At 36.7% G+C, this 12,087-nt stretch overlaps 1 protein-coding gene across 1 annotated transcript in view; it reads right to left on the reverse strand.

Annotated features, from left to right (window-relative positions):
* Window positions 1–7,709: 7,709 nt before the first annotated feature.
* Window positions 7,710–12,087, reverse strand: part of LOC137629569 (hemolymph clottable protein-like) — a 46,222-nt gene continuing 41,844 nt past the window's right edge. Inside the window, exons 34-37 of the mRNA XM_068361006.1 lie at window positions 11,337–11,468; window positions 10,739–10,985; window positions 9,847–9,974; window positions 7,710–9,514 (exon numbers count right to left, since the gene is read on the reverse strand). Of these exons, the coding sequence (XP_068217107.1) occupies window positions 9,410–9,514; window positions 9,847–9,974; window positions 10,739–10,985; window positions 11,337–11,468 (612 nt within the window). The 3' untranslated portion in view covers window positions 7,710–9,409. The remainder of the gene's footprint in view (window positions 9,515–9,846; window positions 9,975–10,738; window positions 10,986–11,336; window positions 11,469–12,087) is intronic.

The following is a 12,087-nucleotide window of genomic DNA, read 5'->3' on the forward strand; positions in this document are numbered from 1 at the left end:
AAGAGTAGAAAATCCATCAGATAACCCCAAGACTCCTTACTTTTATACTGATCACGGCTTACTCTTCAGGCATTTTAGATCTTCCAAAGCACCAATAACTTCCACGTGGCATGACTGTCACTAGCTTGTCTTACCAGCAACCCTTGTGCCACCACTTCTAGATTTGGCTCACACCTCTAAATCCCATCTAGGAGTTAATAAAACCTATCACAGCGTTTTACAGGACTACTTCTGGCCAGGTATAAAGAAAGATATTAAGGAGTACATAATGTCATGTCATCAATGCCAGGTCATAGGTAGGCCCAGTGAGAGTATTATTCGTGCACCTTTGCATCCCATCTCGGTACTAAAACAACCTTTTGAGAAAATAATTATTGACTGTGTAAGGCCTATGCCTAAAACTCGGAAAGGTAACGAGTACTTGCTAACTGTCTTGTGTCCTACAACTAGATATCCCATTGCCATGCCTATTAAGAACATTAATGCCAAAACCATCATTGGTCAGCTTGTTAAAGTGTTCACAACCTTTGGATTTCCTAAGATTCTCTAATGTGACAGAGGCACTAATTTTACCAGTAAGCTATTCAAACAAAGTATGCAAGAGTTTAATATTCACAATGTCTATGCTTCTGCATATCATCCACAGACAAATGAAGCTCTTGAAAGGGTACACCAGACCATTAAAAATCTTCTACGTAAATACATGGAGGAGCCTGCCCAATCATGGGATGAACATTTAGACCTCCTCGTGTATATGCTACGCAGTGTACCTAATGATTCGACTAGTGTATCACCCTTTGAACTTATGTTTGGCAGGAAACCACAAACAACGCTAAGTATGGTGAAAGAAAATTTCATTCATAATAAGGGGAGAATACTACCAGCATGTTAGCTTATACAAAAGAACTGAAAGAAAAGTTCCTTTCCATGTATAATTTTGCTAATGAAAATCTTTTGATTTCTCAGGAGAAAATGTCCAACCTTTACAACAGGAAAACAAAGCTACGAGAATTCAACATTGGCGACCAGGTTCTGGTTTATCATCCTATACCAGGTGCACCCTTAAGAGAGAAATTTATGGGACCCTATACCATCGCCAGTAGACCTTCCAAATTAAACTATATAATCTCCACACCTAACCAACGACGTCCAACTCAAATGGTACATGTTAATCTTATAAACCCATATTGTGCACCTGCTACTGTGAGAATAATGAGTAACATTATCACAGGCTTACCTAACACCTACGTGTACCTGGATGATGTGCTCATTGTCAGTGAGAATTGGGACGAACATCTACATCTTCTAAGGCAACTACTCAAACGGTTCTGCAAAGCCAAGATAACTATTAATTTAGTAAAGAGCACATTTGGCAGAGCGGAAGTAATTTATTTAGGCCATCGCATTGGCAAGGGTCACATCACCCCGAAAGAAGCCAATATCCTAAGTATAAAGCAATTTCCTATTCCTTCTAACAAAAAAAAGAGTTGAAGACTTTCCTTGGTATGATATCTTACTATTCAAGATTTGTAAGAGATTTCTCTTCATTTGCTGCCCCACTCTATAGATTAAAATACTCCAAAGTAACTTTTTCCCTTTTTCCTGGACTCCAGAAATAAATAGGATATTTCAAAAATTAAAACATATTCTGATATGTAAACCCATACTCAAGGCTCCTGACTTCAAGAAAGATTTTTGTCTCCAAGTAGATGCCAGTGTTACCGGCTATGGAACACTCATGCTGCAAACATCCACTCTCATAATTCCAGGTGAGGACATAACTCTAGACTCCCTCCTACCCATCGCCTACTACTCAGGGTATTTCCAGGGAGCACAAACTCGAGAAAGAGCTGTATTCCATAATAGCAGCTCTTCAGAATTACTCACCATACCTCGAGGGTCATCGAAAGTAATAATTTACACAGACAATCGTCCTTTAGTGTATTTGGAACGTTCCTGACTACAGAATCAAAAGGTTCTAAGGTGGTCATATCACCTAACCAGATTCAACGTTGAACTTCGGACCATCAAAGGCATCAACAACTCCATAGCAGATGCCTTATCCCGTTTCCCAAGACCGTCTGCAGAATAAAAAGATACTATTCGGTCGACCTGATCTCCACCCATATAACAGCTATCAGGGATTGCTGTTATCCTACAGGGGAGGAGCTGTGACGAGCTGTCACATTAAATATTGTAAATAAAAAAGAATTACAGTGGAACCTCTACACACGAATGTATCTACATCCGAATTTTCCACCATCTGAAGTAAAATTCGAGCAAATTTTTTACTCTACACCCGAATTCTATTTCGACACACGAAGTAAGCAATTTTCGTCGTACCGGTTGTATCCGAATTTTTCGACACGCGAAGTACAATTCGAACACGTTCCTACTCTAGACCCGAATGTTTTTTTCGACACCCGAAGTAAACAATACTCGTACGCGTAGTCGGTTCTCATAGCGCCTGAAGTGTTTTTTATTTCCGCCGATAGAAGGTAGCACTTCGACTTCGACCTCGGAGGGACCCTCAATTAGCACGGCTCGGGTCAGTCCTCTGTTCTCGTCGGCTTCTTGCGGTTGTGCCCTGTGCGTTCTGCTATTAACTGTTTTAATTGTGATTTTTTTACGTGCATCCTTTAACGGTAATTTACGTAAAGTATGGGTCCTAAAAGGCTTAGTTTTGCAAGTGGTAGTGGTAGTGGTGAGAAAAGGAAGAAGGAAATGCTTTCTTTAGACGTAAAGCAGGAAATTATTGAAAAACATGAGCGTGGCCTCCGCGTGAGTGAACTTGCTAAACAGTATGGCCGTAATATGTCGACGATCTCGACAATCCTTAAACAGAAGGAAGCTATTAAAGCAGTGAAACCTTCTAAGGGGATCACCATAATTTCAAAACGCCGTAGCCCTATCATAGAAGAGATGGAACGACTTCTGCTAGTGTGGATCAAGGACAGAGAGATCAATGGCGACACCATCACTGAGACCGTCATCTGCGAGAAAGCGCACGCCATCTTTACGGACTTGAAGGAGGAGAGCTCTGGGGGTGATGCTGGGGAGAGTTCAACCGAGCCTTCTTCAGATGATTTCAAGGCATCTCGTGGCTGGTTTGAGAAATTTAAGAAACGGTCCGGGATTCATTCAGTTGTTCGCCACGGAGAGGCTGCTAGTGCGGACACAAAGGCTGCAGCTGACTTTGTCACGAACTTCGAAAGGATCGTGCTGGAAGAAGGCTACGTAGAGCAGCAAGTGTTTAATTGTGATGAAACCGGGCTGTTTTGGAAGAAGATTCCCAGTCGAACCTACATCACCGCCGAAGAGAAGAAATTGCCTGGGCATAAGCCAATGAAGGATCGGTTGACTCTTGCCCTATGTGCCAACGCTAGCGGGGACTTTAAAGTCAAGCCCTTACTGGTTTACCATTCCGAGAACCAAAGGCCTTTAAGGCACACAACGTCGATAAGGACCAGCTTCATGTTTTCTGGCGATCCAACTCGAAGGCCTGGGTCACTGGGCAGTTCTTTGTGCAATGGGTTAACCAAGTTTTTGGCCCTTCTGTGAAGAAGTATCTTCATGAACAGAAATTGCCTTTAAAGTGCCTGCTATGCCTTGACAATGCACCCGCTCACCCCCCCCCCCCCCCCCCCGGACTTGAAGATATCTTCGATGAATTTAAGTTCATAAAGGTGCTGTATCTTCCACCAAATACCACCTCTATCCTCCAGCCCATGGACCACCAAGTCATCTCTAATTTTAAGAAGCTGTACACCAAGCACTTATTCAAGCAGTGCTTTAATGTAACGCAAAGCACCAACTTAACTTTGAATTTTGGAGGAGCCACTTCAACATCGTGCACTGCTTGAAGATCATAGATCAGGCTTGGGTGGGATTAACTCGACGGACCCTCAATTCTGCCTGGAAGAAGCTGTGGCCTGATGCAGTTTCTCTTCGAAATTTCGAAGGTTTTGACCCCAAACCTTATCCCGTGGTGGGTGCAGCGGAAGCCGTAGAGGAAATCGTCTCCCTTGGCAAGTCCATGGGTCTGGAGGTCGACGCAGATGACGTTACGGAACTCGTCGCCGAACATCACGACGAACTTACCACAGATGAGCTCAATGAACTCCATGCTATGTCTGAGCACAAGACATGGTCAACTTCATGGACAAATACCACCCAAATAAATTGCAGGTGTGTCGTGTAGTTTCGCAGTTCAATGATGTTTGCCTAACTAACTTTCAAAACATTCTGAAAAGCCGTACCAAGTAACTATCTATCGATAATTTCTTTAAAACAACTACGAAGCGAACTCGTGATGAAGAGGATGTAATTGATTTGAAGAAAACGGCAAAGAGTGAAGCGGAAGAAAGTGAAACAAAGAAAATGGCAAAGAGTGAAGCGAAAGAAATTCAGTTAATTTTAAGTGTAGTGAGTGAAAGTGATCAAAATTAATCATCAAAAAGAAAAAAAGAAAAAGTTAAAAAAATATAAAATATAAATAAAAAAAAAATAAGCTAAGTTATGTTTAAAGTTCACTTAGTGTAAGTTAGAATAAGTTACGGTGGTGTACGTTTATCCTAGTTAACCTCTCTACCTCCTCGCCGCCCGTCCGTCTCCTCGCTGCGTAGCAAGACCAACAACACCTGCGCTGGAGTTTCTAAGGTAAAGTGACGCTAAAAACCCGTTTTTTATTTATCATTTTTTGCTAATTCTTCTTATTTACATGTCTATTATCTAATTTAGTGTGCATTATTCTCATGGGAAATTATGTGTAGTAGTTTATTAAGAAGTTATCATAGGTTTTTGGGCTCAACCACGGATTAATCCTATTTCAATGCATTCTTATGGGAAAATTCGTTTCTACATCCAAACATTTTCTACATGCGAAGTTGGTTTTGGAACGGATTAAATTCGTATGTAGAGGTACCACTGTATTAAAAATACAGTTTTGTATTTTCTGTAAAAACATTCTTATAAATTGTTCTATTTGTATTCAAGCACTTTCTGTTCCTGTTTAAATGTTCCTTGGACATTCTCTAGTCCAGTACTTTAAAAAGTTTACATTTGTTCTGAAAAGAATGTAACAGATGAGAGAATCACAGCTGTTCATACAGTCAACATCTGCCCGCTATTTTATATTGGTGCTTAATTATGGTGTAAAGTTATTATTATTATATATCAGTGTTTCCTTATTCTTGTGCCTGGATCTTGGAGTTATGGGTTATTAGATTATTTATTAAGTGGTATATTAAGTGCTAAATAAAGTTAAGTTTAAAGTGAACATAATTCAGTGATAAACTACAACAGACATATTTTGTTTCGGTGGTAATTTTTTTACTATTGCCTGCTGACTTGTATTATAACAAGGCCATTGCATCGCTACCATACCAACTGGTAAAGAATATACTTGCAGTGGTGACTATATATATATATCCATATATAGATATATAAATGTATATATCTACACAAACACACACACATATATAAATATATATATATATATATATATATATATATATATATATATATATATATATATATATATATAAATATATATATAAATATATATATAAATAAATATATATATAAATAAATAAATATATATAAATAAATATACATATATATATAAATAAATAAATAAATGTATATATATATATATATATATATATATATATATTTCTTCAAAAAGGGCCAAAAAAAGAAATAAAGGAAATATTAAAACATGTTAAACTGTATAAATCTATCTATCTAAAAATATACACACACACACACACACACACACACACATATATATATATATATATATATATATATATATATATATATATATATATATATATATATATATATATATATATATATTCTATCAAGAAAGATAATGCAATAAAGAAAAAACTTATGATTAAAATACATATTTCTATTTTATCAAATTCGTCTTCTCATCATATTCTGCCCAGTAATATCGACCCCTGTTGCACTTGCTGAAATTGAGACTGGAAATTTGTACATCTATTTTAAAATAGATTTATACAAAAAACATAAATAGACGGAATTTTTTCTTTTGTTATCTCAACAATCTTTGTTGCTATGAACATGGAATTTTACGAAAGGTTCATGCTTTCATGCTTTCAAGCACGAACAATTAAGCGCTGGTTGACTCGCACGCCAGTACTTGTAATGATGATGATTTACTTACTCACATTTGACTTCGTCTAGCATTCTTTTCTGCTCAGAACTGCTACAGTTAATTATCTTGTTCTTAGAAGAACGCCATACGTACATACATGCATACATACATACATGCATACACACATACATACATCGTGTAGTTCTAGACATCAAGTCATTCATCAATCACTGGCACGCTCACAATTTAAATTTTAAAGAAGAAGAAAAAATAGATTTGGAATTCTGCTGGTCTACTCACTTTCAAGAAGCTAACAAAGAGTAATTTCCATAATTTAGAAATTTATATTTAAATAAGATAAGAATAAGCAACAAAAAACAACGTAGCAATGAATAATGACATAGATGGTGGAAGATAGAAATTTTGGAATGGTATTGGTATTTAGGTGTGATAAGTCTAGGCTCTAGGGACGGGGGCTGATTTCAACCTGCTCAACAATAGCATTTACTCTAAGTTTAAACAGATGAAGTTCAACCGATTCAATGACATCAATAGGCAGATATTTCTACAATTTAGTTGCAACTGGAATAAAATATCTTTAATAGCTCACTGCCTGGCATTGAACCACTCACAAAGCCTTGTCCACACGATCGAGCATGCCCGACGGGCAAACAGTGATACCAGACCACAATAGTTAGTGAAAATGAGGGTTGATGACGTCAGAACCGGAAAAACGAAAGGCAGGGATCTGGCAACACTGTATGATGCCAGATCCCAGTCTGTGGTTTTCACTGCTTCTGACGTCAATAACCCTCATTTTCACTAACTATTGTGGTCTGGTATCACTGTTTGCCCGTCGGGCATGCTCGATCGTGTGGACAGGTCTTAAGAAATGCAAGATTTAATGCTTTAAAGACCGTTCATGAATTACAGAGGCAAGGGACAGTGACAATGACCTTGCTACCAGCACAATGACCTAAAGACTGACCATTTATACATATGATCAGCACCCAATCACCCTCTCCAACCAAGCTGGGTACAGGGAGGACCAGGAAATGGTTGTTGATGACTCAGCAGGTAGTCCTATAAGCTCCCCCAAAAACCTAATCCTTATCTCATAAGGATTGTGAGGTTACTATGCCTAGTAACATGTAGATCGTTTGGTCGGGGAATATGTGAAAGGGTGACAAAAAATATTAATGATTTTATTTACTGTGTCAATTACGGTGCCCTATGTCGACACTAAAATTATTATTATTATTATTATTATTATTATTATTATTATTATTATTATTATAATTATTATTATTACTATCATTATTATTATTATTACTATTATTATTATTAGCTAAGCTACAACCCTAGAATGAAAAGCAGAATCGTAAGAGTCCAAGGGCTACAACAGGGCAAAATAGCCCAGAGAGGAAACGAAAGAAGGAAATAAATAAACTACAAGAGAAATAATGAACAATCAAAATGATATATTCTAGGAATAGTAACAACATTAAATTAGATCTTTTATATATAAACTAATAAAACCTATGGGATAAGTAGTTTACTGGACCTCAAGATTTTATTCTAAAGTTTCCTATGAGAGCCGTCTGCTGAAAAGCAAATAGAAAATTAACATGTAATAACAAATGAGAGGGTTAGAAAATGTCCTCAGGATAAACATATTTCTTAACATCAAGAAAGCTTGTGTTTCTAAACGGAAAATTTTATAGCCATTCAAGATGAGGAAGACTCGATGATTCTCAGAAATCAGTTCTCAGATAATTTTAAACGAGTGGCATTCAATAATAGATATCAACAAAAAAACATCCAGATTAGGATTGGCTAGATATCCTGGACACCCACGAATAATAATATTTTGAGTTTTGTAAATCTTTAAATTCTCTTTGAATAAAATCTACTATTAATTAATCTTAATTTATATCCCTATTAAGAAACTCTACATCTTACAAGTTTATTGTCGAGGAATGGGATCGATGTAAAGAGAATAGCACAATCTGGCAAGGAAAGAATCAAGTGAAACCTTCAAATTTATAAGTTTCCTTCCTTTCTTTAGAAAGCCTACATAGTATCTATAGCAAATTATGTCTTCCAATTTACATAGCGGTTTCATACAAAAATGTTACAATTTAGATAAGTATTCAAAGAGTGAATGAAGGATGCAAAGTATTGAGGGGCTGTGAAGGGAGTAGTGAAAAAATAGAGGGTTGGGCATGAATGTAAAGAGAGTTCTGTATGAGAAAGTGATTGTACCAACTGTAATGTATGGATCAGAGTTGTGGGGAATGAAAGTGACGGAGAGAAGGAAATTGAATGTGTTTGAGATAAAGTGTCTGAGGACTATAGCTGGTGTATCTCCAGTTATAGGGTTAGGAACGAAGTAGTGAGGTTGAGAACAGGTGTAAGAAATGAGTTAGCAGCTAGAGTGGATATGAATGTGTTGAGGCGGTTTGGCCATGTTGAGAGAATGGAAAATGGCTATCTGCTAAAGAAGGTGATGACTGCAAGAGTTGATGGGAGAAGTACAAGAGGAAGGCCAAGGTTTGGCTGGATGGATGGAGTGAAGAAAGCTCTGGGTGATAGGGGGATAGATGTGAGAGAGGCAAGAGAGCGTGCTAGAAATAGGAATGAATGCTGCTTCCTCCGGTCGCCTTGGAGGTAGCAGCAGTATGGGATTCAGCGTTATGAAGCTTCATCTGTGGTGGATAACGGGGGAGGGTGGGCTGTGGCACCCTAGCAGTACCAGCCAAACTCGGTTGAGTCCCTAGTCAGGATGGGAGAAGCGTAGAGAGGAAAGGTCCCTCTTTCTACCCTCAAAAATTGGGGAAGTGCCTTAGTATATGTATGATGATGTATTCAAAGCTTCATATCCCAGTTGAATTTTGTCTATGATTCAAAGGGTAGTGACCATTTTCCTGCTTGAAAACATCCATCAACGAAAGATGAAAAAACTATGGTATTATGAAGTTGTTTGTTGATAAAAACACAATTGAGTAAAGTTTTTCTTATTTGTACCATTTAATCTAATAATCCTTATTTCTCAATACAACACTCTATTCATTTTAATCATCTTGATTTTTAATTGAATTTTGGCTTTATTGCATATGTTATGCAAGTCCTCATGGAACAGCAAACGTGTACAAAACAGGAATTACGAATAATTAAAGATGGCTGAATGAAGATTGGAAAAATGATACGTGACAAATAAAGAGTTGAATAAAGACAGCCAGAGAATGAAGCTTACCCACGTTATTTTCTTGTATATTTTTCTCGCTAAATAACACAATACCCAGGAAAGGTTTGTGCGAATTTCCTTAAGAAACACTTGGGGGATCGTTTGGTGGCTTCTTCGTCAGTTTCCTGACAGTTATACTCGATCTAAAATAGAAAATACAGTGGAGTCAGTGGAGTTTCAGTAACACTTGGAGATAAATGCAATGAACAACATCAATATTTGAGATTGGCGTGGAAATATACTTAACTAGAGTAGATTATCATCCAGAATTTATAGAAAATGGAAGATATTGCCTTTTAATATTATATTATACATGATTCAAAGGCCAATGCTAAAGACAATTTGAGTACTTAGTCAATCAATTAAATTTTTATTTTTCATTTTTTAACAAATTGCAAACTGATGTCATATTTTGAATGATAGTCTTTCACTTTGCTAAACTGCTAATTCCGGACTCTTGAGTCTTAATTTTTACCATAGATTTCCTCAGACGGACTGGGGAGCAGCCAGGCTGGCATCTCATCGTGGGTGTAAGGGCTTTACACCTTCGGGATCCGTCTATCATCACGTCGTAAATCCAGATTATGCAGTTCTTCTCAGATACTGGGGAAAAAAATTATGTACTAGATGGGTATGAGAAGTTAGAGAACTTGTAAGATATATTCTTCGGGATGTCTTGCTTTCTTTATTTAAAAGAATGGTGTTATGCTTTCATCAACATTTTGTTTCGTGTTCATTACATATTATCCTAAAATTGGGTCTTAAATAGACAAAATAGGTCAATCTCATTGTTTGTCATCTACTGCTTTATTATTTGATATATTACTAGTATTTATCTCTTTTAACAGACTAAGATTAGTTTATTTCAAAGTCTTCGTAGTTCGTTGGGACAGACTCACTGGGTGTAATATTTCAAAAGTTATGTTGAAAAACCATACTTTAAAAGGGGAACAAACACAAGAACACCACCTAACCTAAGGTTCCTCACCTAACCTAACCTAGGAGCCGTATCCTTACCTACTTGCTAATCGAGAAGACTACGGCCCTCTGCGACTCCCCCTTATAATGCCTTATCCTTAGCTTACCTTAAGACTAAGTCTAAACCCTGTGTTTGCTTTCCAATCAGCTTCAATAATGGCAAAATAACACTAAATCATAATTCTTAAATCTTAAAACTAGCTTCAAATTATCGTATTTCAGACCAAGATGAACAACACATTTGAAGAGTAATAAGAATGTTTACGGCTGTCCCAAAGAACTATATCCACCCCTTTATTTCCTCAAGGCTAACTACTGTAGTATTCACTATTATTCCAGTTTGTTATGGTGTAAAAGTGTTAATCTTCTTAAAGAAACAGAGTACTCACACTGAGGGTATGACACGCCAGTTGGTACGTTAGAATATTTAGGGCAATTCTCTTGATAAGCTTGTACTTTCTTCCTTTTTGCAAGTAAAGAGAAACCACGACAGCCTTCTCCTGGAGTTTTCCAGGAATTAACGAATAGTTCTGGATCTGTATAGAGGCAACCTTTGGGACCTTGCATCTCGCCCGTTTTGTCTCCATCGAAGTTTCCACATAAACCAATTACATCGTTTTTGAACATTGAGTCCTCCTGTTGGGTATTAGAAGGAACTTTTAGTTACTCCTTGTTTGTGATTTAAAAGTAAAATGTTTCATAAAAATGACTTTTTGTAAAAATACCTAGCGATTTAGTGTTTTTTTATACCTATCAATATACTATTTTTTTAGGTAGTTTTCAGGATAAAACTGGATAAATACACAAATATAAATAAAACACCAGGAGATTTCAATGAATAATAGAAGAATAACAATGAACATTACATACCAATGAATAGACAACTGTACCGGTGCATGTGAATTAGTAAAATCAACTATTATAATAATTTTAGTCACAAGGTTTCAAAATTAACAGATACACATTAAAGTTTGCTTTGAAACCCACCATGAAGTAGACTGCCTCATCGGTGATCTTCAAAAATGTTCCAGTTATGAAATATATTGTTAAAATGGAGCCGTCATGAACAAAGTTGATGTCAAATCGTGGGTCTCTTTTACTGTAGTCTTCGCCATTTACCTGTGAGAGAGAGAGAGAGAGAGAGAGAGAGAGAGAGAGAGAGAGAGAGAGAGAGAGAGAGAGAGAGAAAGAAAATTATTAGTTTGTTTTAACAGCTTTAGTGCTAAGATGAATATTTTGTTCGCCATATTTATTAGGAATTCTATCAGTATTTGAAACACTGTCACTGGTGCCTACAAAAACATTTAAGACATCACTCTATAAACAGTTGTGCCTTTATTCATTAATTCGAATAATTATTTCTTGGTTGCTTTCTCACTAATGCATTAACATGTAAAGAGTGTTTTATTGAGTATTAAGGTCATTAAGTTCTGAATCTCATCTTTTCTTAAATCTGGCATCATTCGCAACACAAAATAAATTCTTCAATATTAAATAAGTCTTATTAGCATTAAGTTTGCAATAGTTTCCTTTAGGTATAATGACTGTAATATGATTAGTAGAGACGTATGTATAAACGTATGATAGAAACCTGCTCCAAAAATTAAAAATAATGGAATAAAGGTGATCACAGTTATTTCTTGAATAAAGTAATGGGGGTGAAAAGGTAATATGAATTATACACAGCACCCATGGACTGAGTAGTCTTTACCTTCTGGCCTCATGTAATCTCAACTTG

This window comes from Palaemon carinicauda, chromosome 37, assembly GCF_036898095.1.
Source record: "Palaemon carinicauda isolate YSFRI2023 chromosome 37, ASM3689809v2, whole genome shotgun sequence".
NCBI lineage: Eukaryota > Metazoa > Arthropoda > Malacostraca > Decapoda > Palaemonidae > Palaemon > Palaemon carinicauda.